At 36.6% G+C, this 27,407-nt stretch overlaps 1 protein-coding gene across 1 annotated transcript; it reads left to right on the plus strand.

The window, feature by feature from the left end:
- On the plus strand, positions 1–25,818 carry sfrp5 (secreted frizzled-related protein 5). The gene is made up of 3 exons (XM_022684803.2): positions 1–966; positions 13,000–13,077; positions 23,631–25,818. The coding sequence occupies exons 1-3, from the start codon at positions 432–434 to the stop codon at positions 23,957–23,959; spliced, it is 942 nt and encodes a 313-aa protein (XP_022540524.2). The 5' UTR covers positions 1–431; the 3' UTR covers positions 23,960–25,818.
- Positions 25,819–27,407: the final 1,589 nt, after the last annotated feature.

A 27,407-nucleotide genomic window follows, 5' to 3' on the forward strand; every position in this document is an offset into this window, starting at 1 on the left:
AGGAGAAGCCTGTGGGAGGTGGAGTGGACTCGCAGCTTTGCTAGGGGGCTGTCTGCTGGTAAGGCCACTGCAATCCACTCCTTCATATACTTTAAGTGCACCTCAGTTAGAGTAGAAAAGAGCACAGCTGTGGGAGCTTCCCTAAAGCCACCTGAAGCACTGCAGGTTAGGAGCATTTCAACTCCTAGAGTGGAAGATTGACTGGGCTGAATATACTGAATCAGGAGGAACGTGGAGACTTTTAGCAGCATTTTGATGCTTTTTAATTAATTTTAATCATCTACAGTTTGAAGAAGAAGAAGAAGGAGAAGAAGAAGAAGAAGAAGAAGAAGAAGAAGAAAAGGATTATTGTTATTTTTAAAATTTTTATTTTTTCATAAACCATCTCATGTCCTTCTTTTATTAATTTACACCAAAAAAACTTCAGCAGCATGGCAGGTCAGAAGAAACAGGTGAGCAAGGCCAGGCTTCTGACCTTTCTGGCACTAGGAATCTTCTTCATCACCTTAGTTGCCTCAGCAGAGGAGTACGACTATTACAGCTGGCAGTCCGACAACTTCCACAACGGCCGCTTCTACGCCAAGCAGCCCCAGTGCGTAGACATCCCAGTGGACCTGCGCCTCTGCTACACTGTGGGCTACAAGAAAATGCGGCTGCCCAACCTGCTGGACCACGAGACCATGCCAGAGGTGCTGCAGCAGGCAGGTAGCTGGGTGCCCCTGCTGGCCAAGCGGTGCCATGCTGACACTCAGGTGTTCCTGTGCTCACTGTTCGCTCCAGTCTGCCTGGACCGGCCCATCTACCCCTGCCGCTCCCTGTGCGAGGCCGTCAGGGATAGCTGCGCCCCCGTCATGGAGACCTACGGCTTTCCCTGGCCTGAGATGCTCCAGTGCGACAAGTTCCCCTACGATAATGACCTGTGCATCACCATGCAGTTCTCTATGAACCACGCCACTCAGACTCCAGGTAGGACCCTCAGTATCATTAACACTTACAGATAGACCTTCTGACCTAGGTAACTTATGTGATGATGATAATAATAATAATAATAATAATAATAATAAGCCAAATTCATTGTTTTCAGTCAGTAATTAATTTAGATTTATGAAGCTTTAGGAAGTAACCATTATGGGTGGGCGATATACAGTAGCCTTAAAATCTAATAATATCTCCATATTTCGGGGTATGTTTTTCAGTATTGTGAACGATATTATAACCTAAAATAACCATATCACCCCCCCCCCCCCCCCCGAATTTGCTGTTTTTAGCTAAAGAAAAAATCACACTGTTCTCATTTTCTATTTTATATCTACTAGAGACTATTTTACTCTAATCCTGGATATATATTTGGAGTGCTTTATTATTAGTATCATGACATTCTGGATCATTGACTTCTGTTATAAATCTATAAATCTATATATATATTAGTTACGGGGTTGCCATATCATATAGTATGCCATAATAATATGTAATGTAATTTTGTTGCAGTAGTGTATTCTTCATTATTTTTTAATATAATGTTTTGTCATATTGCCAAGAGTATAGGTTTTGCAAGAATACCATAAAATATCGTGATATTATTTTAGGGCCATATCGCCCACCCCTAATAGCAATATTCTTGGAGATGAGAAAATCAATGTTATAATAAAATATGCATAAATTTCTATTTTGTAAACGAGAGTCACTTTCTCAGAATAATTATGTAACTAAAATAAAAATGTTGCAAACAATATTCAGTGCATAAATGAAAACGTCCAACATAAACAATTATACAAAAAAAAAACCTTAAAAAGTTCATGCCAAAACACTGCTATTATCACAATACAGATTTGTATAAATCATGATTTTACTGTGTAATTAAATATTATGTACAGTGAGATATGGCAAACATCTAGTAACCATGCAAAAATGCATGATTTCATAAGCAAGAAACATTTATATTAGGAATAAATGACAAGCAGTTTCAATAAGTCTCAACCAATCCATAAGAAACACCTTGTGTAGAGCAAATGTATCTTAAAATATATTAAAATTATAAAAAAAAATATTAAAAACATTTTCATTTTGCAGTTGCCTGCAAAGACACTAGCAAAAAATTTATATACGAAGCAAAAGAAATGGTCGTTGACATGAAAAAGGCAATACAAATTTTATTTTATAAAAGTGATCACCATTATCAATATTGTTCTGAACAATGTAGATGTGGTTATTAAAACACAGGGGAAAAAAGTCCTGTTCATATTTGCCTAAAAAAAAAGGCAAAACACAGCGCACAAATCTTCTCTTCGTTTTTTTTTTCTTTAAATCTTGTCTTTGTGAGCTGTGAGTGTCTTGAGAAAGTGAAGTGAAGGTATTCACTGTACTCCTAAAGACAGTAAGTGCTCAGAGCTTTCACTATCTAAAAGCAAAATCTCATTTGGAATGTGAAGGGGGCAATTCCTGTTGTGTCTGGCCTTTCTCTTCTTTTGTTTAATCTGGCAGTTATGTAGCCAATTAGCCAGGGAGCCAATTACTGCGGATCACTAATTAGTCTGTACATTAGTCAAAGCCATTGAGGACTGAAGAACTGTCTGCGAAAGAATGGCAATGGGAATTGGAGAGAAAGAGGAAAGGAAAGAGTGGGCAGAATTAGAGTGAGAGTACATGGTCATGGGAAGGTTTGAAAAGTGTGTGTGTGTGTGTTCTGCTTGGGTTAATATTTTGATAATATGCTACAATGATAAACACAGAAGATAAAAGACATGTACTCTCACTCAGTGCATTTATTTATTCTTTTATTAAGAGAGAAGTACCCTGAATCAGCATTTTCTAAAAAAGCTTTTTTGCTTTTTTAAGCTGCATTAAGATGAGTATTCAGCACACAAAATACTAAACACATAGACACTCAGAGAAAACAAACTTCTCCTGTTTTGTTTCCACTAAGGAACGATTTAAAGGAATTTAAACTGGAAAATGTCTATTATTATGTCAAACTGAGGAAGGTTTAGTCTATGGTTTATTTTATAACATCTTTGCTCATGTAGTTCCATGGATCTAAGTAATTGTGCATACTGAAATATAATGCTTTCAAAAGTTCACAGAAAAGTTGACTTATCATGCAAATACTTCAATCTTCAAATGTGGAGAAATATCTAAATTTGAACTTTATTTAAGGCAAAAGTTCCATTGGTCTATTTAACAATGCATTTTGACTCAATTTAAAGTAAAAGCCAAATGTGAAAAATTGCAAAAATGGAAAAAGCAAGATTAGTTTTGTGGGACAGTGACAAAATATAACAATATACAGCTCTGGTAAAAAGTAAGAGACCTATTAATAGGTATATGTTTGGGTAAAATGACCAATAATGTTTTATTCTATAAACTAAGGACAACATTTCTCCCAAATTCCAAATAGAAATATTGCCATTTAGAGCACTTATTTGCAAAAAAAAAAAGAAAAGAGAAATGACTGAAAAGACAAAAAATATGCTTTCAGACCTCAAATAATGCAAAAAAATGTTCAGTTTTAAGAGTTCAGAATTCAATATTTGGTAACCCTGAACCAGTTCTAAATCGCAGTTTTCATGCATCTTGGCATGTTCTCCTCCACCAGTCTTACACACTGCTTTTGGATAACTTTATACCACTCCTGGTGCAAAAATTCAAGCGGTTCAGCTTGGTTTGATGGTTGTGATCATCCATCTTTCTCTTGATTATATTCCAGAGGTTTTTAATTTGGCAAAATCAAAGAAACTTTTAAGTGTTCTCTTATTTTTATTTATTTATTTTTCCAGAGCTGTATATTGTCTTTTAAATTTAACTGTCTGGTCTGTCTAAGTGAGTTTAGATTACGTGTGCGGTGTTGAACTAAACAATGTGCAAACTTGATGTGCATTAAAATAGATACAGTGGGAAACATCCAACTTGTAATCCAAGTTTATCCAAAAAGTTTGAATGACTATTTCAATCAAGCTGATTGAGAAAAAAACGTCTTAAGAAAAGTTTCAGCAACAATGGGGCAGTTTCCCAGACAGGGTTTAAGCCTAGTCTTGGACTGAACTGCATTTTGAATGGAGATTTTCCATTGAAAGAAAAGCGTAGTCTAAGACTTGGCCTATAATCCCTGCCTGGGAAACAGATCCGATATGTTTAGAATTGAATTGAAGCAAGAAAACATTTGGGAAAAATTGGTACAAAGTTGTTGTTTTTTGTGCAAGATAAAAAAAAAAAAAAAAACCTTTGTATTATTTGCTTTTCGGGGTATAATGTGTGTGTGAGTGTGTGTGTGTGTGTGTGTGTATACATTGGCTGAGAAAAAGTAAGAGCATGTAAAGAAGGCAAGGCTTTCCCTGAGGGAAATACTAGCCTATATCATTCTCACTGGCTTTACTCTTTAACATAGCGCTGTATCAACATTCTGACGATGTAGAGTGGTTTCTATTTAATTTTTTTTTCAATTCTGATATAAAATCCTCCCTTCTCTAAGTGGCTTTTGTTGTAACAGTAGTCTTACTTTAATGCTGTCCAGAATTCCCCGAGATATCGACCACATAACCATAATTGTGAGTCGTCCAGTGTCAGAAACTCCTAGCGTTTCTAGCTTCTAACTGCTACACACTGAGGCCCAGTTAACACTGTAGCCTTTCTGCAATTACATGATAATGCCCGGTTGGAGTGCTTGTGTGGAAAGTAGCAGAACAGAGTAAAATTCACTTTCCACCTCGCAGCTGGAGAGCAGCCAAAGCCTCGCATCAATGTCTGTTTTGGTAAGGGTGCACGGTGATCTGAAACAGGAGTCCGCAGATAGCATGGCAACACAAACACGCTTGACATGGCCAGGTCTGGACTGTTACCAGCAGGCAGGAGAAGAGCAGGGTTCCAGCGCACACTGGAGGAGCGGCCTGAGGAAAAAGCAGGGTTTTTTATTATTTTTTTTCTTCCTCCTGTGGTCCGAGGTGAAGTCCTGGGAGGCTGGTTAACAGCCAGGATCCATGTTCCTGAGTTGGTATCTAGAGACTGCCAGCGCTAAATGATGGATACATTCTGGTCAGTGGCGTTTCTACAGTGTTCTTCTTTCTTCAGACATTAATTACTCTAACAGAAGAACATTTTTTACATGTGACACACAAGACTTGTCCTCTCTAATCTACAGCCAAACTGACTGAGCAACAGGAGTGACCCACTGTTAGGACACCGAGTCATCAATTTACTGTTGGCCGAATGACTTATTTCTTCAGAAGCAGCAGTAAGGACAAGTGGAAGTGATTGAATACACATCAGCATCTACATTCTCTTAAATATAAAGGGTTTTTTTTGTGGTTACTGGCTTGGCTTCAATGGTGTATCAATGGTTCCTGGTGCTTAAACATCTCAGCATTTACGAAACAGTGCGAACGATCAGCTGAAAAGTTCTGCAAAGGGAACCAAACAAACACATTTTCATTTTTTCAATGGCAGTTTTTTTTTAGCAGAAACAGAAAGAAAGAGTGATTGAGCATACAATACACAAAAAAGTAACATTTACATATTCTCAAATAAATAATAATGTTTTTTAGAGGTTCAGTAGCTTGACTTTAATGGCTCTTCAAAGGTTCTTCATGTCTAAACATCTCACCTTTTAAAAAAATGGTGCAAACTACTAGTTAAAAAGGACAAAATGGACAAACACATTTTGTCCTGGAAATGGTGAGAAATCAATGGTGATCAAATGCACATATAACATATATAGACTCAAATTCTCTCAAGATTCTTTAGTGGTTTAGTCGCTTGGCTTCAGTGGTTTACCAAGGGTTCCTGGTGCTTATACATCTCACCATTTACAAAATAGTTTGAACGATCAGCTGAAAAAAGTTCTGAAAAGGGAAGCAAACACATTTTTAATGGCAGTTTTTTGCAGTAACAGAAAGAAAGAGTGATTGAATATACAATACACAAAAAAGTAACATTTACGTCCTATCAAATAAATAATAATGTTTTTTTAGAGGTTCAGTAGCTTGACTTCAATGGCTCTTCAAATGTTCACCAAAAAATGGTGCAAACTACCAGTTGAAAAGTTCTTTATGGAATCAGACAAACACATTTTGTACTGGAAATGGTGAGAAACAATGATCACATGCACATATAACATATATATTGACTCAAATTCTCTCAAGATTCTTTAGTGGTTTAGTCACTTGGCTTCAGTGGTTCTTCAAAGTTTTTTTTGCTTAATCATTTCACCACTTACAGAATAGTGTGAACGATCAGCTGAAAAGTTCTGAAAAGGGAACCCAACAAGCACAGTTTTTCAATGGAAGTTTTTCAGCAGTAACAAAAAAAGAGTGTTTGAATAGACAATACACAAAGAGTGATTAAATAAGCAAACATAACATTTACATACTCTTAAATTAATAATAAAGGTTATTTAGAGGTTCAGTAGCTTGGCTTTAATGGTTCTTTAAAGGTTCTTCAAAGGTTCTGCATGTCTAAACATGTAACCATTTACAAATTGGTCCAAACTAGTAATCCAATACACACATAGCATCTATATTGTCTCAAATACAAATGTTCTTCAGTGGTTTAGTGGCTTGGCTTCAGGGGTTCTTCAATTGTTTTTTTTTTATTAATCATTTCATCATTTACAAAATAGTGTGAACCATCATTTGAATAGTTAATTAAGAAATCAAACAAACACATTTGTAGTTCATAAAAGCAATTTTTTAGCACTAATAGTAAAAATGAGTGATCAAACATACAAATACTCCTAAGTATAATGGTGTATCAGTTATTATTATTTTGCCTTTAATAGTACCTTATTTAAATTTAAAGCGGCTGTCTTTAAGATTTTTTTCTTTCATATTGAAAGCAGTAGCAATCCTGAGAGGGGAAGGGGCAAAATAAGACATTACTATAAATGGCATTAATGTGCTTATTGTACCATTCTTGCAAAAAAAATAGATCTGGTTGGTTTTCTCAAGGGTTTATCAGGCCATAACAGCTTTTGCTTGCTACCTGAAGAACTATGGCTCTCCTATTGATGCTTAAACAAGAGCTACAGCAGACATGGATATATAAACTCTCAAGTCTTTGCTTGCTTACAAATCGTTTAACCAAAGAAGCGCAGAATTAGAACTAAAATCACTCTGAAAGAAGACCTCACCACAATGCATGTGTTAAAAGTACTCTTTTGCCCGCTCTCTGTTCAATTACACAACTGTGATTTCTCAACATTGAGATTTCTAAATCTCCAAACTTTAACAGTTTTAGTATCTTTAGGGTTAAACTGGGAGAATGATCAAACTCCAAAAAAAGTCCAAACAACACTAAATGACATGTATTCAAAGGAAATGAATACATACAGTACATGGTGGCTGAGCCTGGTATTACTTTCAGTAGCTGTCTTGTGTTGTAGTGCACTCAGCTAATTCTTTTGGTTGATGGAAGCCACATGCTCTCTGGGACGACTTCAGAACGGACCACGGAGAGCACTTTCTCTATTCTCTATCTGTTTTAGAGAATGTATTTTCAATTATTTACAGGATCCCGGTGAATGCAGAAGCGCTGTGTTTTTAGGAGCCCTCAGGGGTCGCTCAAGGGGAGATATTTAAACCAGCCTCTGTCTGTGCGCCGTGCGCATTTAAACAGATGTGTTGGGATTTGTGACATAAATTACACGCCATATTTCATCTTCTGCGTAGTAGTAATGTTTTATGTCATATGTGTTACTGCTCGTAACTTCGCGGGTCCAAATGAGCCATAAAATTATGACCTCGGAGAACTCTAAATGGAACGCTTTCCTCTTTCTTATAAGGAAACAGCCCCTGAAAAAAAAAAGAAAAAAAAAAAAACAAAAACTAAAAGGCCTAAAAAGTGAAGACCTTTGGCTCGAGTCTCACAGTGTCTCGCAAGCCAACAAACCACATTCCGCCCCAACGACACACTCAGTGACAGTCCTAAAATTAGAGCCCATTTCTTAAATCCCTCCAAAACATCCTTAAGGCTCACTCCTCGCTGCACAGAGGCCAGCAGGAAATGTCCCAGTAAACTGCGGGTTGGCTAACGTCTCGAGCCGAGGCTTCTCAGCCTGTGACGAGCTCGTTTTTAATCAGGTCTCATATTTCAGCATAAATCTGTTCTAAACAAACACAGAGGCAGCAGTGCTGTCTAAGCAGTTGATCGTTCTGATCAAAGCTTATTTTAAAGGAGGTTTTCAGCAATCAAGCAAGAGGTTTTTTCACTGTATAAAGTATATGTAACAATATATTCTGAAGTGTGTAAATTTGGCGTTTTGTAAAAAAAAAAAAAAAAAAAACACTATCGCAGCTGTTATTGCAGGCTTAACCCCTATTAACCCCTTAAACACTAAGTAACCATTAAAAGGGCTGAGGGCGGATAGAGACCTCAGTCTCGTTTACAACAGACTTCACAGTAATAATGATAGATAATAGCTGGTGTATAAAAAGCCCTGAGATGAATAACTCAAGGCGTGTGGGGTAATGATTTAAGGGGTTAAAACTATTAGCTCGACTTGGGCGCCTTGTGAGTTACATATTACTGAAAGGCAGCATTCATTGACTACATTTGACTGTATAACCCATAACATAAACATTTATACCAGTTTATTCCATTTGTACCATTTGTCATTGACCTTGTTATAACTTCTGAGGTAATTTTACCTCAAAATGAGCAAGTGTTATAAAAAACGCATTTTAAAATAAGGGTTTAGGTTCATATCTGCGTATCTGTGGTCATGAAAGGCGTATGTATATGTACATGTCTTATGTAGTCTTATGAACTCCAAACTTCAGTAAAGTGTTTCCAGTAATGTCTTACGTGTGAAAAATGAATAAATGACAAGCGAAAACACAGAGAAATACAGTCAGGAAAAGCTTTGACTAAATCAGTCGTAAATAACTCGCGTCAGTCCGCTAATGTGAGTCAATCAGTAAATCCGCAGCATACACAGAAACTCAGTTTGCAGAATTCCCAGTGCTTGCTCTTCAGACACATGCCTTGGCTCGGCTTCAAGAAGGCAGCCTGCCAATAAACCACCCTGCAAAAGTGAATAAATTACTCCGCAGTTCAAATAAGACGTTACAGCTTCAAGTATGTGGCTCTCGGGCCCAGAGTTCTCGCCCTTCAGAAAGAGCGTGATTGGCAGACAATCGCATCTCTGACCCACAGGCTAGCAGCACTTTCAGAAAGGGGGAATTCATGAGAATTTGTGCTGAGGCTCCAAAGGCTGGTTAATGCACACAGAGGGGGTTCAATTCCCCACCACCTCCAGCACTGAAGCCTGCTGAACCTTGACCCTCCTTATTATCTTCCACCGTGGTGGCTCTTGTGACTGGGGCGATAAACCCTGACCCTCGCTTTTTAACCTGGAAGGGGGACCCGGGCAGGGATCCGTGTAACTGCTCGCCACCAGCCGTTTCTGTTGTCTTAGCTGGAGCGAAAGGTTACAGACGTTGCGGTGAGCGAATGACAAAATCGTTCACAAGCTTTCATTCACAGGCAGTGCAGTGTGAAACAAGACATTACACTGCTCAGCACTTTCAGGAGAACCCTTGTACCTCCTGCTATCCAAACCGTTACAACATACTGTGGTTTGTTCAGTCTGGACAGAGTGTGAAGGGCAGGGGGTTCTGAGATTTTAGCTGTGCAGATTCTTACAGGCCACATCCGGCAAAGCTCCAAACTTCTCTGTTTAGTAGATTAATGTGGTGATAGGACACCTACAGGTCTATGAACCAACCTTGCAACACTCTGCAATACTGCTGATGTTAGCAATAAAGAGAGCAGCAGCAAGAGGAAACAGCAAAGAGCCAATAAATGGATTATTCTAAAAAGTTGAAGTGTTAAAGGACTCCTAAAACTATATAAAAAGCCCCAAAAAATAAATAATTAAAAATATATATTATTGCTAGCTTATTATTGATTATACCACATTTATTTCCGACTAGTTCTGTAATGTGATTAGCTGAGAGGTGTTTTATGAGTGACATTATCAGCCAGTAATGCACTGTAACCGAACAAGCCAAACAGTTTAGCTACAAACAGAGCAGCAATGGAATTATTTTAATCGGCAGAGTGTTTATAACCAAACAGATCGCATTTTATCATCCTCTTTAACTCCAAATCTTTCAATAAACAGCGATAATGGATCTGTGGTAAAATCGCAATAATACACTCAAGGTTCGTGCCTATGACCGCAGCACAGCAGTGCCAATATTAAACGTTATAGTACTCCCTCTCATGTATCATTGCTTAACTGTCTTCCATAAGCTTCTGAAATGTATTTATTTGGAGTGATATTTTACAAGAAGCATTGTAAGATTTTAAAAGAACCTTTCAACGAGATAAAATCTTGTTGTGCCAAAAAACGGATATGAATATGGTGTAAGCCAGGGGTCACACATGGGCCCGCAAGCATGAAACATCTGGCCTGTGTGGTTGTTTGAACTATATAATAAACGATAATGAAACAAATAAAAAATAAAATGCATCTCTGGTGAGCTTTTGTTTACAATCCTCCCCTGTCTCTCTCTCACGCTTGGCGTGACTTTAGTTTCCGCCGGTTCTAGTTTTTCCACACGTTCTTGGGCTCTCTATCTCCTTATAAGGGCGTTTTTTCCCGTCAGTTTCCTAATTCACTAGCCGGGTCAGCGGTAGTGTATTGGACTGCGACCTTGACGACACGGGTTCGATCCTGCATGAGGAGTGGTGTGTTTATTTATTTCTTTTTTCCTTTTGTCTTGGGTTTAGCTGCTTTTAAACCAACTGTTCTGCAATTGGGTTCAACAACCCTCTGGGCTGGAGAGCTACTAGTCTGTAGCAGTCCATCCCATTACACTTCATTTTCCAAATCAGAATTTTTTTTGTGGCCCGCCAAGTAATGGCTTGGAAAATAAACCAAAACTAATTGCCGACCCCTGTTATATGGGGTTGTAATTTGTATTCACTGCAGTGGTGAAAAAGTAGATAACACTTCACAACTGTAGGCGGCGCCCAGTAGCAAAAATACCAACTCTCCATTAAAGCTGCTTTAAGCTATAATAATTGTTTTCTTTATAGTTTATCTATACTTATAGATTTATACTAAATACTTAACACTACCCAACGTTACCGTTTGAACTTTCAAGACGCATGTTTCGCATTAACACATTACCATTGAAATCTTTTCCCATGCCTACCAGAAAAAACTAATCCTGTTTTTCCAGCATGTCGTGAGACTTTATGAGGCCAAACGTATTTTGGTCAATCTTTGTTAAAGTCTATTAAAGCTCAGGACTGTGCTGACAATCTCTGGCTACTACACTAGCTACATAAGTAGGCCAGTGCCTCTTTGCATTAGCTCAACTTGAGCTGTTAGCTGCTGGCAGGCCTGTTCGGTACAACGTTATGGATTTGGCAGAACACCACTTTCACACCAATGGCCTGGAACAACACGCGTTTTTGTAGAAAGCCATCATCAAAGTGTTTAGAGGTGCATTTGCTTGTCAGGATCTGCTTGTCTTGTGGGGAATAAGCGGAAGTTCTTGACTTTTCCTTCACACTAAAGAAATCAAAGAACCAATTGCCAGAAGTGGTTGCGCTCATTACTCTGAAAGCTATGGATTAAGCTCCATTAGCACTGGCCTTTAGCCTCAGTGTGAGAGCTGTGGAGCTGGGGTGCCCTGCATGCCGTCCCTGTGCTCTCTGCACACATTAGAGCCTCCATTAGAATGCATACACACACACACACACAAAGAGAACTGTGAAAGCACAACAGGCGAGGAGTCACAGTCACCTGCACGGGTTGCATTTTACATTTCCACTGGGGCTGTCAATTGCAAAAAAAAAAAAAAATTAACAATTTATTCACACAATTAGCTATAATTAATTATTATTAAAATATTTTTTCCTTCTTAATACAGAAAAAAAACCTTTTATTATAGAGGTTAACAATAGGATATTATGGTGTTTGATGTGTTTGTTTAATTTTACCTGTGAAACGTTAAGTATAGATTGTCCTTTGTGAACCTTATGCTCATTGCCAACATATTTATGGTAAAAAAAATACTATATAAATAAATGTTAATAGAAATGAATGTTCAGTAACTTAAATGACTGAGAAAGATGTGGTAGAACGTCTAATAGAGGAAATTAAAGCTACCTGATCTGTTCTCAGCTTAAACTGTAAAACTTCTATTGTTAAACCCGACTTTAACAGATACATTAGAGTGGATTAGGCAGGTAGGAGAGAGACAGAGAGAAAGAGAGAGAGAGAGAGAGAGAGAAAGTGTGAGAGAAAGAGAAGGAGAGGAAGGAACTTGGTGAGGAGGGAGACATAAAACAGTGAGAGTTAGTTATGAGATTTATTTCGTATTTTAACATAAATAAAAACTAATCTACCTTCTGAACTTCTGAGAGAATACTCTATTAATCAGGTTAATTGCATGTGTTAATGTATTATCGTTATCATCACTAATTTACACATTATAAGCCAAATCTGTGATCTAAGACTTCTAAAGATTTTCTAAAGAAGATGATTGGTTTATTTCTCAGTTTGTGTTTTTTTTTGTTGTTGTTGTTTATGGACGATGACCCTGGAAAGCATTAGAACTTCAATGGTCACCATCCAGTTCGAATTCAGAAAAGGGGGCCACCCCCCCCCCAACAAGACCTTAGCCATGCCTGTTCACTAAAAATATACAGATATCTACATTCAAACATTTTCATCGCCTTAATTGCAACGCAAACATTGCAGCGGAGTCCTGCTCCACATATCCTCCCTGCAGAAAATAGCATGTGACAAGATGGAATTCACAAAGTGCTTACAAAGTGCTTAGTGCTTCAGTGTGCATTACTGTAGGCTTGTATCTCTCTCCAGCTGTGTCACACAAGACCTAGCATTGTGTCAGTCCTGCGTGAAGCCGAAGAGAATAAAAAAAAGACAATGGATTACTGAAATGTTAAAATGCTAAACTAATGAGGGCTATCAAAGACGGCTTTGTGGAATAACCTGTTGTTTTTCTGTTGGTTTGTTCTTTTTCCTGGCAGTTTCCAAAGCATGTCCACCGTGTGACAATGAACTGAAGTCTGAGACAGTAATGGAACACTTCTGTGCCAGTGACTTCGGTAAGTAAGAACACACACACACACATATATACACACACATATACACACACACACTGTGTGAGACAAATATGTGGAGAAATCGAGCAAAACCAGAGGTTGTACAGAGATTAGATACTAAGGGGAAAGACACTGAGCAGTGGAATGCTATGTTGATAGCAAGACCAAGCAAAAAAAAAAAAAAATGACAACACTTGCTTGACTGCACGTCCAATGACTCCAATATGATGACATAAGTCTTGTAATTTGGCTGCATTCAAGTGTTCTGTGGGAAAGCATCCACTGTTAAGCTGTCATATTTAAAAATATCATAATATCATAATGTCATAGTAAAAATCTGTTATCAGATACAATGCTAGCAGATGTTTTCTGCACCTATTTAAGCAAATAAACAACTATTTTATGAATTTTCCATTGAAATGTCCAGTTCAGTCCAGTCATTTTTGGAATGTAGGTTGGGAATGTCTGCAATAATTTACACAGTGTGTGATCTGTAAGCAAAAGGGCAATCAATCAATCAACCAACCAACCGACCGACCGACCGACCAATCAATCAACTGATCAATCAGTCAAAATCCAGCTATTTGAGATCTGAGTATCCTCAAACTCATTGAGGACAATGCAGTTCTCTTAGCCCATATTTATTCTCAGTCGCATAATGATCAGAATTATATGTATTTGGATATGGCTAAACCAAATGAGTGTATTTTTAAACTAACATCTTTATTTGATTTTCAAAATAATAAAAGATTAAGAGCAATGGTTATCAAGAAACGCTACGACTTAACAAAAAATATAACAAAATCAGCAACAAAAACAGAAACCCAAAGTGTGTGAAATGGTAATATTTTATCTTGTGGATCTTTAACAATGCAGTCATTTCTAGTTCTTCGTACATTTCCTCTTTAGTCTTCTTAACATAACAGACACGCTATATTTACAAAGTTCAAAACATTCAGAGCATTTTTTTATGAAAAACAGAATATTTAGAGCATATTTATTAAATACAGAACATTCAATGATTACTTAATAAAGTTAAGTGCAGCTGCCTCTTTTTAAGAAAAAGAAAAACCGCCATACATCTCTGAATTCTTTCATTTTACATGTATTTCTTTTTTCTAATGCAAGTCTTAAAGTCATTCCTCTTGATGACCATGAGGGAAGAGAGGCTTCTTCCTTTTTTAAGAGTTAATCTGATAATTTATGAATTACGCACATTTCATTAATCACAATATTAAAAAACATGATACACTATATTTATCTCGATACACACAGTCTTCAATAAGATATAGGTTAAGCAAAAATTACACTTTATATTGACTTTGAATTCATCTGGTAATTTATGCTTTATTTACAATTAATGACTAAGAGAAAGGCCTTGGAAATATGGTAAAAATATTTTAGCACAATATTGAAAAAAAAAAGAAACACTGTATATGTGCAATCAAAATGCATCAATGGAAACCCTTCAAAACTAAAACTCAATCATGGTCCCATAATAAGTACAGTTATTTTATTCAAATTGCCTGGTATTTCATTCAATTAAACTGGACTATTAACATTTATTTAATGAAATTTGCAGTTGGGTGCAGTAAGCACAGATAATATCCCTGATATGCTTTAAAAAAAGTATATTGTTGATATGAGAAGAAAATCTTACAATCCGATAAAATAACATCTCATATTGCCATATCATATTGCCAATCTTTACTAAGAGGTACATCCTTGGTGATAATCAGTGCCTAAAAATGCAAGTGTAAACACACTCAAAACGTATACAAAACAAATTTAAATCCAGTCACTATAAAAACACATTCAACAACCAAAAAACCCTCCCAGTGCAACTGAAAGACCAGTAAAAATTGCTGATCTCCATGTGAATTTGCATATTCCATCTGACAAAGTAATCAGATTTCAGTCAGACGAACCGGAGACGCGTTTGCATGTGTCTAAAATCTTATCAGGACGTGATCCAGATACGAGTCATGTGAACCGAACAAGTGTAAACAGGGTCTTAAACTCACCTATCAGAGGTGGATCTTTTAGAGCTTCCCAACCAAATGTCTAACATCTACAAACCTGAAGGCCGCTATTGCAGTGACCTACCTTAAAGAGTCTAATTTCAAAATAAAGCCGCTTCGTTCATTTTTCAGTTGTGTTTGGCTGTGAAGTGTGTTTCACTTGGATCCAGACTTCCCTTTTGTATGTATCCACTTTAAGTATGACAAATGACCCTCGCCAGCATGTTGAGTGGGAGGATTGACTGGTCTTGTAGAAATTAGGAGGGAAAGCAGCAGTCTTAGTTAACCCTTTCAGGTCTTCACCACTTTGTTTTCAACAGTTTTCAAAAAAATACACATCTAAGAAAAGCATTTGAGATGACACTTTGTTGTTAAATAAAAAAACAATACAAAATGTCTTTTGTACATATTTAGGTAATTTTATGCAAAAAAATCCTTATAATATTTTGAAAATTAAATAATTTACCTTTAAAAGGTTTGCCAAAAACAATCCACAATAACCTATAGTGGATTTCATTAGTGTAATATAAACTATATTGCCAAAATATAGTATACTATTTGCTAACCCATCCAAATCATTAAACATTAAAGTTCCAATCACGTCTATAGCCACAAATAAAACCAAGCACTTATGTAAATATGTAGACTGCTTCTACTAACATTAGTGAAAGAATCAGTAGCTCAGTGAACACCAGCATGGTACTGTTATAGGATGCAGAACCTGTGAAACTAGTCCAGTCATGAAATTTCCTTACTACTAAACATTCCACAGCCAACTGTCAGTGATATTATAACACAGTGGAATTGTGAGAATGTGCGTTCTATTCATTATATTGGGTTTTATCCAATCCAAGTGACTTACAAGGGTATTTCTTTTTACAGAGGAGGACTGATGTAGTGTTATGAGTCTTGTTTGAGGACTCTTATTGGTGTAGCGCAGTGGTCTCAAACTCATCTTATCTGTGGGCCGCTGGAGGTAGAGTCTGGGTGAGGCTGGGCTGCAACAGGACAAAGACTCGTGTTTCCTTCAACGCATTTTGCCATGCTGGTGTTCTGTTGAGTTATGCTACCCATCCATACGTGCTTCCTAAAGACACTGCACATGCGCTAACCTAAATTTTTTTATTATTATTTTTCATGTGTTTTATAATAATTCAGTTTTTTTTTTGTATTTTTTGTGCATTTAACAACCTGTCAACGTGTAAAGGCAATTAATACTACTACTACTACTACTACTACTACTACTACTACTACTAATAATAATAATAATAATAATAATAATAATAATATTAAAACAAAAATATTGTTTTAAAAAAATCCAAAAACAGAGTATAATAAACTCTTACTACCATAACTCTACCCTTATACGGTGATTTTGGCTATCCAAAAATAGTACATGAACTTCTACTGGAAACATGCTCTAATACTGTGCTTCTTTCGTATATTTACCTTTAAATAAACACAAAAGGGAAGCGCGGTTTGACAGGGTAGCACAACTCGTCAGAACATCAGATATCCGTGATGGTTTTGAATTCAATGAAGCAACAGATGTAGCCAATCATAAGTTTAAGGTTTTTTTTATTTTTAATAAATCTCACTGTAATTTATAATTATATAAATCCATATTAGTCATTTTCAGATTCTCTTTTCCGTGGTTGAAAGGTGCTGTTCTGTGTGTGTGTGTGTGTGAGGCTCGAATGTGTGTGAAGTCGCAGCTGCTGTTCCTTGATTGGCTGGATGCAGCGCATCGGTCAGATTCATTAAAAACAAAAGTTGAGTTCTGCTAAACTTTTTGGCCGAAAGGCGGAGCTGCGTTCAACGCAACCCAGCATGCACCGCACAAGGCCGCAAATCTGAAACCCCTGGTGTAGTGTAGCGTTGTCGTCCAAACTGGAAATTGAACCCCAGTCTTCCACATGATGGGGTAGCTTACAAGCATGTTTTGTAAGCTTTGTCCATTAAAATCAGAATCAGTGTAAAAGGGTTTTTCTCCTAACTACTGTGTTTACGTATGTGATAGAGTAAACCACTACTGACCTCCAGACTAGCTTAAGAACAGAGAAGCATGAAGAACTTCATTGAGCGAATATATTGGCAATATAGTTCACCTCTATGATTGGTAGAAATATTTTGCACCCTTAAGCTATTCTGTGTATTTTGTACACTTTGCTAACTATTATTTTTTGGTGGCATATTTTTTTTCACTTGCCTCTAGTGCAATTCCGATACATTAAATCTTTATGAAAATGAAAAAAAAATATGTTATCAATTTTGTTTATTATTATTATTATTATTATTATTATTATTATTATTATTATTATTATTATTATTATTAATGCAGCATTGCTTCCAACTTCCTCAGGGCAGTAAAGTTCAGTGCTTCTGTGGATGCTAGTCAGCCAGGACACTTATCACTTGATTTAAGGTCTATATTTAAGTGCTGGAAAGGCAGAAGAGTGAAACAGAGCTTCTTGTCTGTGTGTATTTATTGGCCCCTGAACAACATCAATATTATTATGTTTTATTTTGCTTATTTTGTGCGATTAATTAAGTGACTAATGCGTGACATTAGTTTTCTTCGTACTTCATCATTCTTTGCTCGTTATGAGCGCGAGCAGCTGTCTCTAATGAGTCTGAACATCTAGACTGCTACTAAAGCAGACGACTGTTACTGTACTGTATACCTTACACAGATAGTTACTTAAAGCCTAAACCCCTCATTTTGTATTATTAACCCTAATTGGAAAAAAAAAATAATTTTAACCCCTTATAAAATGTTATTAAATACAAAACAATATAACAGAATCCCTTTTTTTTTTTTAAATATGAGGTTCTCTGTATTTACAGTAATGTTAGACGCTATGTGTGACTGGACTCTAAATGTCACTGAATGCAGGTCAAAAACACCCTTGCTGCCAATTATTGCCAACAGGATAATTTGCACAGTAATTAACTTTATGGTTGAGTAAGCTGTTACAGATTTACAGTGTTGTCTGTGTTAACATAGGAAAGGTCATTGATGGAACTATGTATGAAAAAGTCTAACTAATGAACTAAATTGGATAAAACAATGATTTATTAATTGACTGATTGATTTATTAATTAACTACTTTCCTTATTCTTCTACCAAATCATATTTAACCTATTTTTCATACATATTTGGGAATGAACTGACCTGGCATTAGATTTTAGTTAGCAGTTTTAACAGGGTGAAAAGTATAAATATATACAAATATACTCTAACATCCAAAAAAATATAGTTGCACCCATACAAAAGTGTTAGACTGAAATGGTAAGAAAGCAGTAGTATGCAGATGAACATTGTCCTGCTGGAATTATAGACATGCGACGCTTGACAACAAACCCCTTGTCTTGGTGCTGACCACATTGCCTCCATACCTGTCTGCGCAAAACCAGCAAGTTGATTGGCTATTTCTCCTGAAAGGCGGGACTTTCTCCTTCAACTGGCACCATGATTGGTGTTAAGAGATTTAATAATCTCTCATTTATAATACGGGAAATTTACGGGAAAATACTAATACGGGAGGACGGCAGGAAAGAGGGGTAAAATACGATAGTTTCCACGGCCAAAACGGGAGACTTGACAGGTATGGTTGTCTCTACCAATACAAAAGCAGAATAGCAGCAGGTCATCTTCAGTGATGAGTAAAGTGTATATATAAAAAGTAAAATTTTACATTCAGACTTAGAAAATAATAAATAATAAAAAATATTTCTGCCTCTTCTACAGTTTAAATGTGTAAGGAAATGAAATTATGAGTTGTAATTATTTCACAACAAGCAATTAAAATAATAATATACTAATATACTAAAGGACATGTGACTGAAGAAGACAAATGTTATTTTCATTAAAACTCTCATCTGCGGTTCGCTGCAGACAGGCTTTGGAGCTGAACAGAATCCAGAGATGATCACAGCAGAATGTTCTGTACAGAGGTATAGCTGTCAGATTGCCAGGAATGACTTCAGTATAAATATACACAGGTTCATGTACTGCATTAGTCATTTGCTCACTCTCGCCGGTCACTCATTTGTTTTCTATGTGCTTTAATGTTCTCTCCAAAACGAATTTCTTTTTAATAGTTTTGTTGGCTGAGGACCACAAGAAAAATGGGAGCGCTGTCAAGATTGGGGTTCTTGATGTTCCTTCTATCTTCATTTGTTTTTGAAAGTTTAAAACAAGTCCAAAGTTATGTCTTGAAGAAAGCACATCAACCACCAAATGTTAACTGATGCGTAGAGATTTACTGAGATAGCCCCGCTGGCAAAAATCATCTGGACACGACTCGGCTTTAGGAATTCTAAGGACAGAATGTTATTCATAAACGGCAAAATCTCAGCATCGGCCAAAGTGCAGCACTTTTTGATAAAAGCTCACCGAGCTCCTGGGTGTTAGCACAGGTTCTATATTTCCTCAAAGCCTCTTAAAGAGCAGGATCTGGTTTGGATCAAGGTGAAAAGCTCTCCATACCTGCGTTCAGCCACCCGTCAGACCTACTGCCTGCAATTTACACCAGGTCTTGTTTATAAAGTGGGTTCGGCTTGTCACCACGATGTTGCGCAGGCAAGCTAACCCTCACCAGAACTGTGGCCCATGGGCAAGAACCAAAATCAGTCACAAATTTATGCATGGGGTTAGTTAGCTTATTCACAATGCAATATGTGTACTCTGTACCCTATTTTTTTTACTACGGTTAAAAGTATATTAGTTCCTAAAACTTTTATGGTATTTTTTTTATCTTAAACTCTGGAGAAGGGGCTTTGAGGAATCATTAAGAAAAAGGTTTTAAGAAGAAAAATGTTTATTAAATGTTTCTTTTTTAAGCATTTAAAAAAAAAGTTAAAAGTATATGTTTCATAAGATTTTTTTTATTTTATTGAAACTGTGGAGGAACCCCTGCTTTCCCTGATGGACGTTTCAGAGCCCAGATTTACTCTTTCTAATGTAATATAGAATCTTTATTTCTCTATATAAGTGAGTGTACAGTGTAACTGCAGAAATCCTAGCTTGGTCAGAGTTTAGTATTAACTATTATTGGTAATTATTATGGCACCCAGATGGTCGTGCTCTGTTCTCTCCGGTGCTTGAGAACTTCTCAGACCGCCTGCTGTCTGTGTGGGAGCTTCAGCATGTGCTCTTTATAATTGGCTTTTATTTATTTTTTGGTTAATCATGCTATTTTCTTTTCTTTTCATTACTGCATTCTCTCAGTCTGATGATTCAGGAAAAAAACGTTGCTGCTAAAATAATATTTATGCCGTTGCCAAAGCTCTCAGAGAGCAAAGCTGGAAATGCATCACTGTCTAAGTGAAGCCACTTAAACTTGCACTGACAGCAAGCAGACAGAGATAATGTATGCGCATGTGTCTGAGCCATATTAACCAGTGCTTACTTTTAACCCTTTCAGGAACACACAGAGAATTTCTTTCAAAATAGCAGATATACTTATAATAAAAAAAATAATAATAATACAAAACAATTAACTAAAGCACACTGAAGAAAAAATGTGGAGTAGAATTTACTTTCAAAAACGTAGGAAAGTTTTTCCATGTAAAAACAGTAAACAAATGAATTGAAGAGAGCATATATTTAAGTAATATTTACTCAGAATTCTCAGTGTATTTAACAATTTTTTGTTCAGTAAATGTTACTTTGCAACACGTTTACTCAATTAGATTTTACTAAGTGTAGCTTAGGAGATTGTACTACAACTTACTTGCTGCACCAAAAAAAAAACAGGCTTGTTGCTTTCATAGGTCCTTGGCGAACTGGTAAACGATGCAACTTCCTGTCTTTAAATTGGTGTCAACATAAAAGTCCCAAAGTAGTAGTTTCTTGATGGTCGCACCACATGATATTCTATAAAATGGAGATGGTCGGACAAAGTTTGTTAGTATATTATGCTGGAAATAAAATTACAAATGCTTTGCAATTTTGTACATGACTAAAAAACACTGAAAATTATTCCAAATTGGACAAAATATTGGACAAATACAGATTTAGAGTTAATTTCAATGGCTAATTAATCAGTATACAAATAGATCTGCAGTTTTTACCATTTTGCTAATTATGGATAGCAAGTTTAGTCTCAGATTAAATTATTGCTGGTAAACAATCCATCTTAACGATGTTATGATGAAACAGGCTCTCATCAGGACCACCACACAAGAGTTACCTCTGTTGCATAGGATGGGTTAATCAGAGTTACCAGACTCAGAAACTGCAAGCTAACAGCACCTCAGTATTTCGTTTTGTCCTTATGTGTTCCTTCATAGTCTGAATGACTTCAGTATTCATTTAAAATGTAGAAAAAAAATAATAAAAAATAATAACCATTGAATGAGAAGGTGTGTCCAACTTTTGAGTGGTACTGAACATATTCGGATATTCATTAATGTAGGTATTCGTATATTTGTATATCGTCGCTGTCCAAGGAAAAACACTTATCTCCATTTTTGACGATTTTTAGTTTACTACATAATTTGAACAGACAAACTGTTCCTTACACTGTGCCAAAATGCCTTGATGAACGGACCAATACAGACTCTTCAAAATGACCTGACGTAACCTCTTTTTACATTGACTTCCATTGAAAGTTAATAAGTTTTTTTCTCTCTCCTGAAAAGTTGCTGTTTTGGAGATAAGTGTTTTTCATTGGACAGCGACGATATGTATTTGGATCAGTAAAGCTTGGAAAAGCTTGTACCTAAAATATGCCAGAAACAGAGCATTTAATTGCATGATTGCATGTCTAAGTGAACATTTATAATAACCTTGATTATACATTTTGCAATACCGCTTTTTTTTTATATGATTTTCTTTGGCGAGGGTCTTTCTCTGCTACCAGTGGTGCTGGAGAGTCTATGGCTCTCTGTAACTGAAGCGGTGAATGAGGTGGGGATGTGCATGGGCCACTGAGGGGGTGTTTCACATCTGTCTTTGAAACTTTCCATTCGCCTCTCCGTCCTCTCCCGGGTGACTGCAATTAGTGCCGTCCACGGTTAAATGATGCTCCTCTTGGGAGGTGTAAAGCATTCCGCTGAATGGGATAGCCCAGGCTCTTCCTGTGCGCTTGTTGTGAAATGTCTTGCTGCTTGAGCTAGTACAAATGAATGGAAGAACCAGTATGTCACTGGGAGCCCCTGAAGGGGCAAGGAGCATTTTGCGATTTTTTTTCCAGTGTGTAAAGATGAGTGACAGTGCGTGTACACACAAACAAGACCTTTTTCCATTGATTTGAGGTGGTCCTCATAGCTTATAGCTTATGACTGGCCCACACTATGGGATAATCTGGCTTGTGATTATAAGGCTGATTTGCTCTTCCTGACAATCACAGAAAGACTCTCCCATTCAGAGTGATTGTAAATGATGATCATCCAATCCAGATTATCCAATCTTTAGTCCTCTGATCTTCTCGCTGATTGTGAATCGTGAATGTGAAACACATTTCATATTTACGACTTAGTATCCTGTAGTGTGGAGTGCATAATGGATAATATGAGAGCCTCATGTTGAGAAAAAAATAAGAGACCACTTAAAAATGATGAGTTTCTTTCAATTTTACCAAATTGAAAACCTCTGGAATATAATCAAGAGGAAGATGGATGATCACAAGCCTTTAAACCAAGCTGAACTTTTTGAATTTTTGCACCAGGAGTGGCATAAAGTTATCCAAAAGCAGTGTGTAAGACTGGTGGAGGAGAAGATGCCAAGATGCATGAAAACTGTGTTTAAAACCCAAGGCTATTCCACCAAATATTGATTTCTAAACTCCTAAAACTTTATGAATATGAACTTGTTGCTCTACATCTTTTTTGTTATTTCAGCCATTTCTCATTTCCTGTAAACAAATGCTCTAAATGACAATATTTTAATTTGGAATTTGAGAGAAATGTTGTCTGTAGTTTATAGAATAAAACAACGATGTTTATTTTAGCTACGTAGACGTATCTGATAGAGTGAACAGTGAGTAAACACAATGTTTAAAAACTCCAGCAGCACTGCTGTGTCTGATCCACTCGTACCAACACAACACCACCATAATCGGGCCATTCAATTTTGAAATATCCTTAAGTACAGTCGCAAAAACCATCTTGTCACCGTTATGATGAAACTGGCTCTCATCAGGACCTCACCAGAAAATGAAAAGCAAGAGTTACCTCTGTAAGTTACCAGCCTCAGAAACCGTAAGTTAATTAAGTCCTGTTGACTCCTTCTTGGCTTTTTCTGAGCAGAAAGCACTCACAACTAGCAACTAGCTTAGCAATGGTGTCGCCATGTTTGTTTGTATCTAGTTCTTCAGAGACTCGTGCAAGGTTTTGAGCTTTTAAGGATGGGGGCTTTGTCTCTTGGCAGATGGTGTGAGGAAGTGTGAGGAGTTTGATGACTAGCAACGATTCATGTGTGTGGCTTCAACATCAGATTAGAATTATTAGAAAAATGCTGTTGTGTGAGACTAAGTAAAAAAAGTCATTTATTTGTAAAATATCTAATTCTTTCATCTTTTCTTCCAGTGCTGAAGATGAAAATCAAAGAAGTCAAAAAGGAGAAAGGTGACCGCAAGCTCATCGCAGCACAGAAGAAGAAGAAGGTTCTGAAGATGGGCATCCTGCGCAAAAAAGACCTGAAGAAGCTCACATTGTATCTTAAGAATGGAGCAAACTGCCCTTGTTCACAACTGGACAACCTCGGGAGCAACTTCCTCATCATGGGACGCAAAGTGGACCAGCAGCTGCTGCTCATGTCTATCCACAAGTGGGACAAGAAGAGCAAAGAACTTAAGTATGCCATCAAATACATGAAGTCCCATCAGTGCCCAACTTACCACACCGTCTTCCAGTGAACAGCGGCCACATAACTCAAGATTTCTCCATCCAACCTTCTCCTTCCAGCAGACCCTTTCTACAGTTAGCACATACTATTATTATTCAAAAGCTGCCTTCGGGAATGATTCATTTGCTAATGGTCGGATACTTCAAATATTTCAGATATTTCAGCAATGTTTATACTTCTTTTTTTTATATTGTTCACTGTATATATAGACGTTGATGCATCTTTTGAAACAATCAGTACATTCATACATAAATATGTTTTTCAGAAACCCTCAGATACTCATTGTTCTCTGTTAGAGCAAAAACATAGAGCAATTCATTCCCAAAGAAACTGTTCTAGATGCAAAGCCAACTTAAACAGTTTGTAAATACGTTCCACAAACAGTGGCACAGAATTATGATAAGAGAGTGATAAGAAAAGTGGCCATGTTGAGACGTTGAAATGTGAGAGTAAGGGAAAACAATCAGTCACTTTTTTTGAAGGGTACCTACATAGGGGCTTTGTAACACATTAATTCAGAGCATTAAATAATGTATTTATAAAGCAGCATTAAAACATGTATAAATGATTTACCCCAGTACTGCCAACATAAGGTTTTATGTTTTAGGAAATTAAGCAGTGTTGATGTTGTGTATTGATATAACATACTGTAAATGGATTTCAATTTCGCTGCTGAACAGGTAATCATTGAGCTTCAGTAAGGTTGCTAACCTCGCTCGGTAATGACCGCCACCACGAACAGCGTAGGAGTGAAAGGCCATCAGTTTCTCTGATTTTGCTGTTTATAGGTATATATTTGAGTAAAATATAATTTGTTTTTTTATTCTATAAACTACGGACAACATTTATCCCAAATTCCAAAAAAAATATTGTCATTTAGAGCATTTATTTGCAGAAAATAAGAAATGGCTGAAATAACAAAAACGATGCAGAGCTTTCAGACCTTAAATAATGCAAAGAAAACAAGTTCATATTCATAAAGTTTAAGAGTCAGAAATCAATATTTGGTGGAATAACCCTGGTTTTTAATCACAGTTTTTATGGATCTTGACATGTTTTCCTCCACCAGTCTTACACACTGCTTTTGGATATCTTTATGCCACTCCTGGTGCAAAAATTCAAGCTTGGTTTGATGATCATCATTATGATCATCATTTCTAAGTGGTCTCTTATTTTATTCCAGAGCTGTATATATATTTAAAAAAAACAACTTATTTTGTATGTAATTGCGTACGCAATTCATAAATCTTAAAATGATGCTTTATAAAAACATTATTTAATTTTTTGAGTGTGTTATAAAGCCTCTATATAGATAGTCTTCAAATATTGTAAGTGTTACCACAATCAGTAAGCAAATATTTGATCAAAAAAAGATGAGTGCTTTGAAAACATGCAGCCAGTTAAGGTTTCTTGTTGTGTTTTATCTTGTAGATATGGAGAATAAATGGTATACCGTGCATTATGTAGATAAGATTATGGTTATGGTTATGGAAAAACCTTCCAGAATGCAGAGCCACCTGAGATGTGGTTCACGTCGAGGAGAAATGAGGAGAACTGATTGCAGTTCTCCTGATTGTTGATCATATGGACGATGAGCAGCACCTGGAACGCTTCCCTGTCCTGAGCGAGAGTCTCGCACCAGCTGGCCGGACGCTGGACGGACTCTGGACGGACTCTGGACTGACCGAACAGTTTGGCCGGTGAGATCACTGGCATCCTTCACTATTTTTTTCATATATCGAATGTTCTTTTTTTTACTGAAATTATTATCAACTGCTTCAAATATACTTCTATGGTATGAAAACAAATGAAAACATCTGGCAGACATAGCATCTGGATTCACTGTTTATAAATAAATGATAAAATCTCTTTTGCTAGAATTGTCATTCATTAATACTAAAAAAGATTTCTCAGTTTCTCTCCTTCTTCTCTTCTTTCCTGCTTTCATTACTTGCTCAAATATTCCAGGTCCTATATTTTTCTTATGATGTCTGAGTTTTTATTTCTTGTACGAAGGAAGTCATTTATAGAGTTTTTGAGGCTGATATATGTGCAGGAAATCTTCTGCTTGGATTTTCTAAATCATTCTGAAATATAACTTTCAGTCTGCTCACAAGAGGAATCCATAAAGATGCAACTGAATGACAATTTAAAGATTCACACAGTGTGTACTAAATATGGATCAACCCCTGTAGAAATGATAATGACACTACCTAGACAAGCAAAATTATATCGATTTGAACAGAGAATGTTAAAAAAAGTTATTTCTGTATTTTTTTATTTACCTGATCCTTCACCCAAGTCTAAACAAAGACACCTTAACAAACACTTAAACTTAACAAACACTTTAATCTAAACCTAAACTTAACAAACACCTCAACCCAAACCTAAACTTAACCAACACCTAAGCCTAAACTTAACCTACACTTAATCTAAACTTAACATTAATTCAACCTAAAGCTAAACGTAACCTACAGCTTAATCTACACCCAAACTTAACCAACACCTTAATCTACACCCTAACCTAAACCTAATCTTAACCTACACCTAAACCTAAATATAACCTACACCTCAACCTAAACCTAAACTTAACCTACACCTCAACCTAAACCTAAACTTAACCTACACCTCAACCTAAACCTAAACTTAACCAACACCTTAATCTAAAGCTAAAGTTAACAAACACCTCAACCTAAACCTAAACTTAACCAACACCTAAACCTAAACTTAACCTACACCTTAATCTAAACCTAAACATAACCTACACCTTAATCTGCACCTAAACTTAACCTACACCTTAATCTAAACCTAAACTTAACCTACACCTCAACCTAAACTTAACCTACACCTCAACCTAAACCTAAACTTAACCAACACTTAACCTACACCTCAACCTAAACCTAAACTTAACCTTCACATCAACCTAAACTTAACCAACACATGAACCTAAACTTAACCTTAACTCAACCTAAATTTAAACTTAACCTACACCTCAACCTAAACCTAAACTTAACCTACACCTCAACCTAAACTTAACCTACACCTTAATCTGCACCTAAACTTAACCTACACCTTAATCTGCACCTAAACTTAACCTACACCTTAATCTGCACCTAAACTTAACCTACACCGCAACCTAAACCTAAACTTAACCTACACCTCAACCTAAACCTAAACATAACCTACACCTTAATCTGCACCTAAACTTAACCTACACCTTAATCTAAACCTAAACTTAACCTACACCTCAACCTAAACCTAAACTTAACCTACACCTCAACCTAAACCTAAACTTAACCAACACCTAAATCTAAACCCAAACTTAATGAACACCTTAATCTAAACCTAAACTTAACCTACACTTAACCTACACCTCAACCTAAACCTAAACTTAACCTACACATAAACCTAAACTTAACCTAAACATAACCTACACCTTAACCTAAACTTAACCAACA

Source organism: Astyanax mexicanus, chromosome 7 (genome assembly GCF_023375975.1).
Source record: "Astyanax mexicanus isolate ESR-SI-001 chromosome 7, AstMex3_surface, whole genome shotgun sequence".
NCBI classification, from domain to species: Eukaryota; Metazoa; Chordata; class Actinopteri; order Characiformes; family Acestrorhamphidae; genus Astyanax; species Astyanax mexicanus.

Excerpts from the sequence above, each read along its gene's own strand:
- sfrp5 (XM_022684803.2), top strand. The coding sequence starts at position 432 with ATGGCAGGTCAGAAGAAACAGGTGAGCAAGGCCAGGCTTCTGACCTTT. Across the intron at positions 967-12,999 it reads CCACGCCACTCAGACTCCAG|TTTCCAAAGCATGTCCACCG; the intron begins GTAGGACCCTCA and ends TTTTCCTGGCAG. Across the intron at positions 13,078-23,630 it reads CTTCTGTGCCAGTGACTTCG|TGCTGAAGATGAAAATCAAA; the intron begins GTAAGTAAGAAC and ends CTTTTCTTCCAG.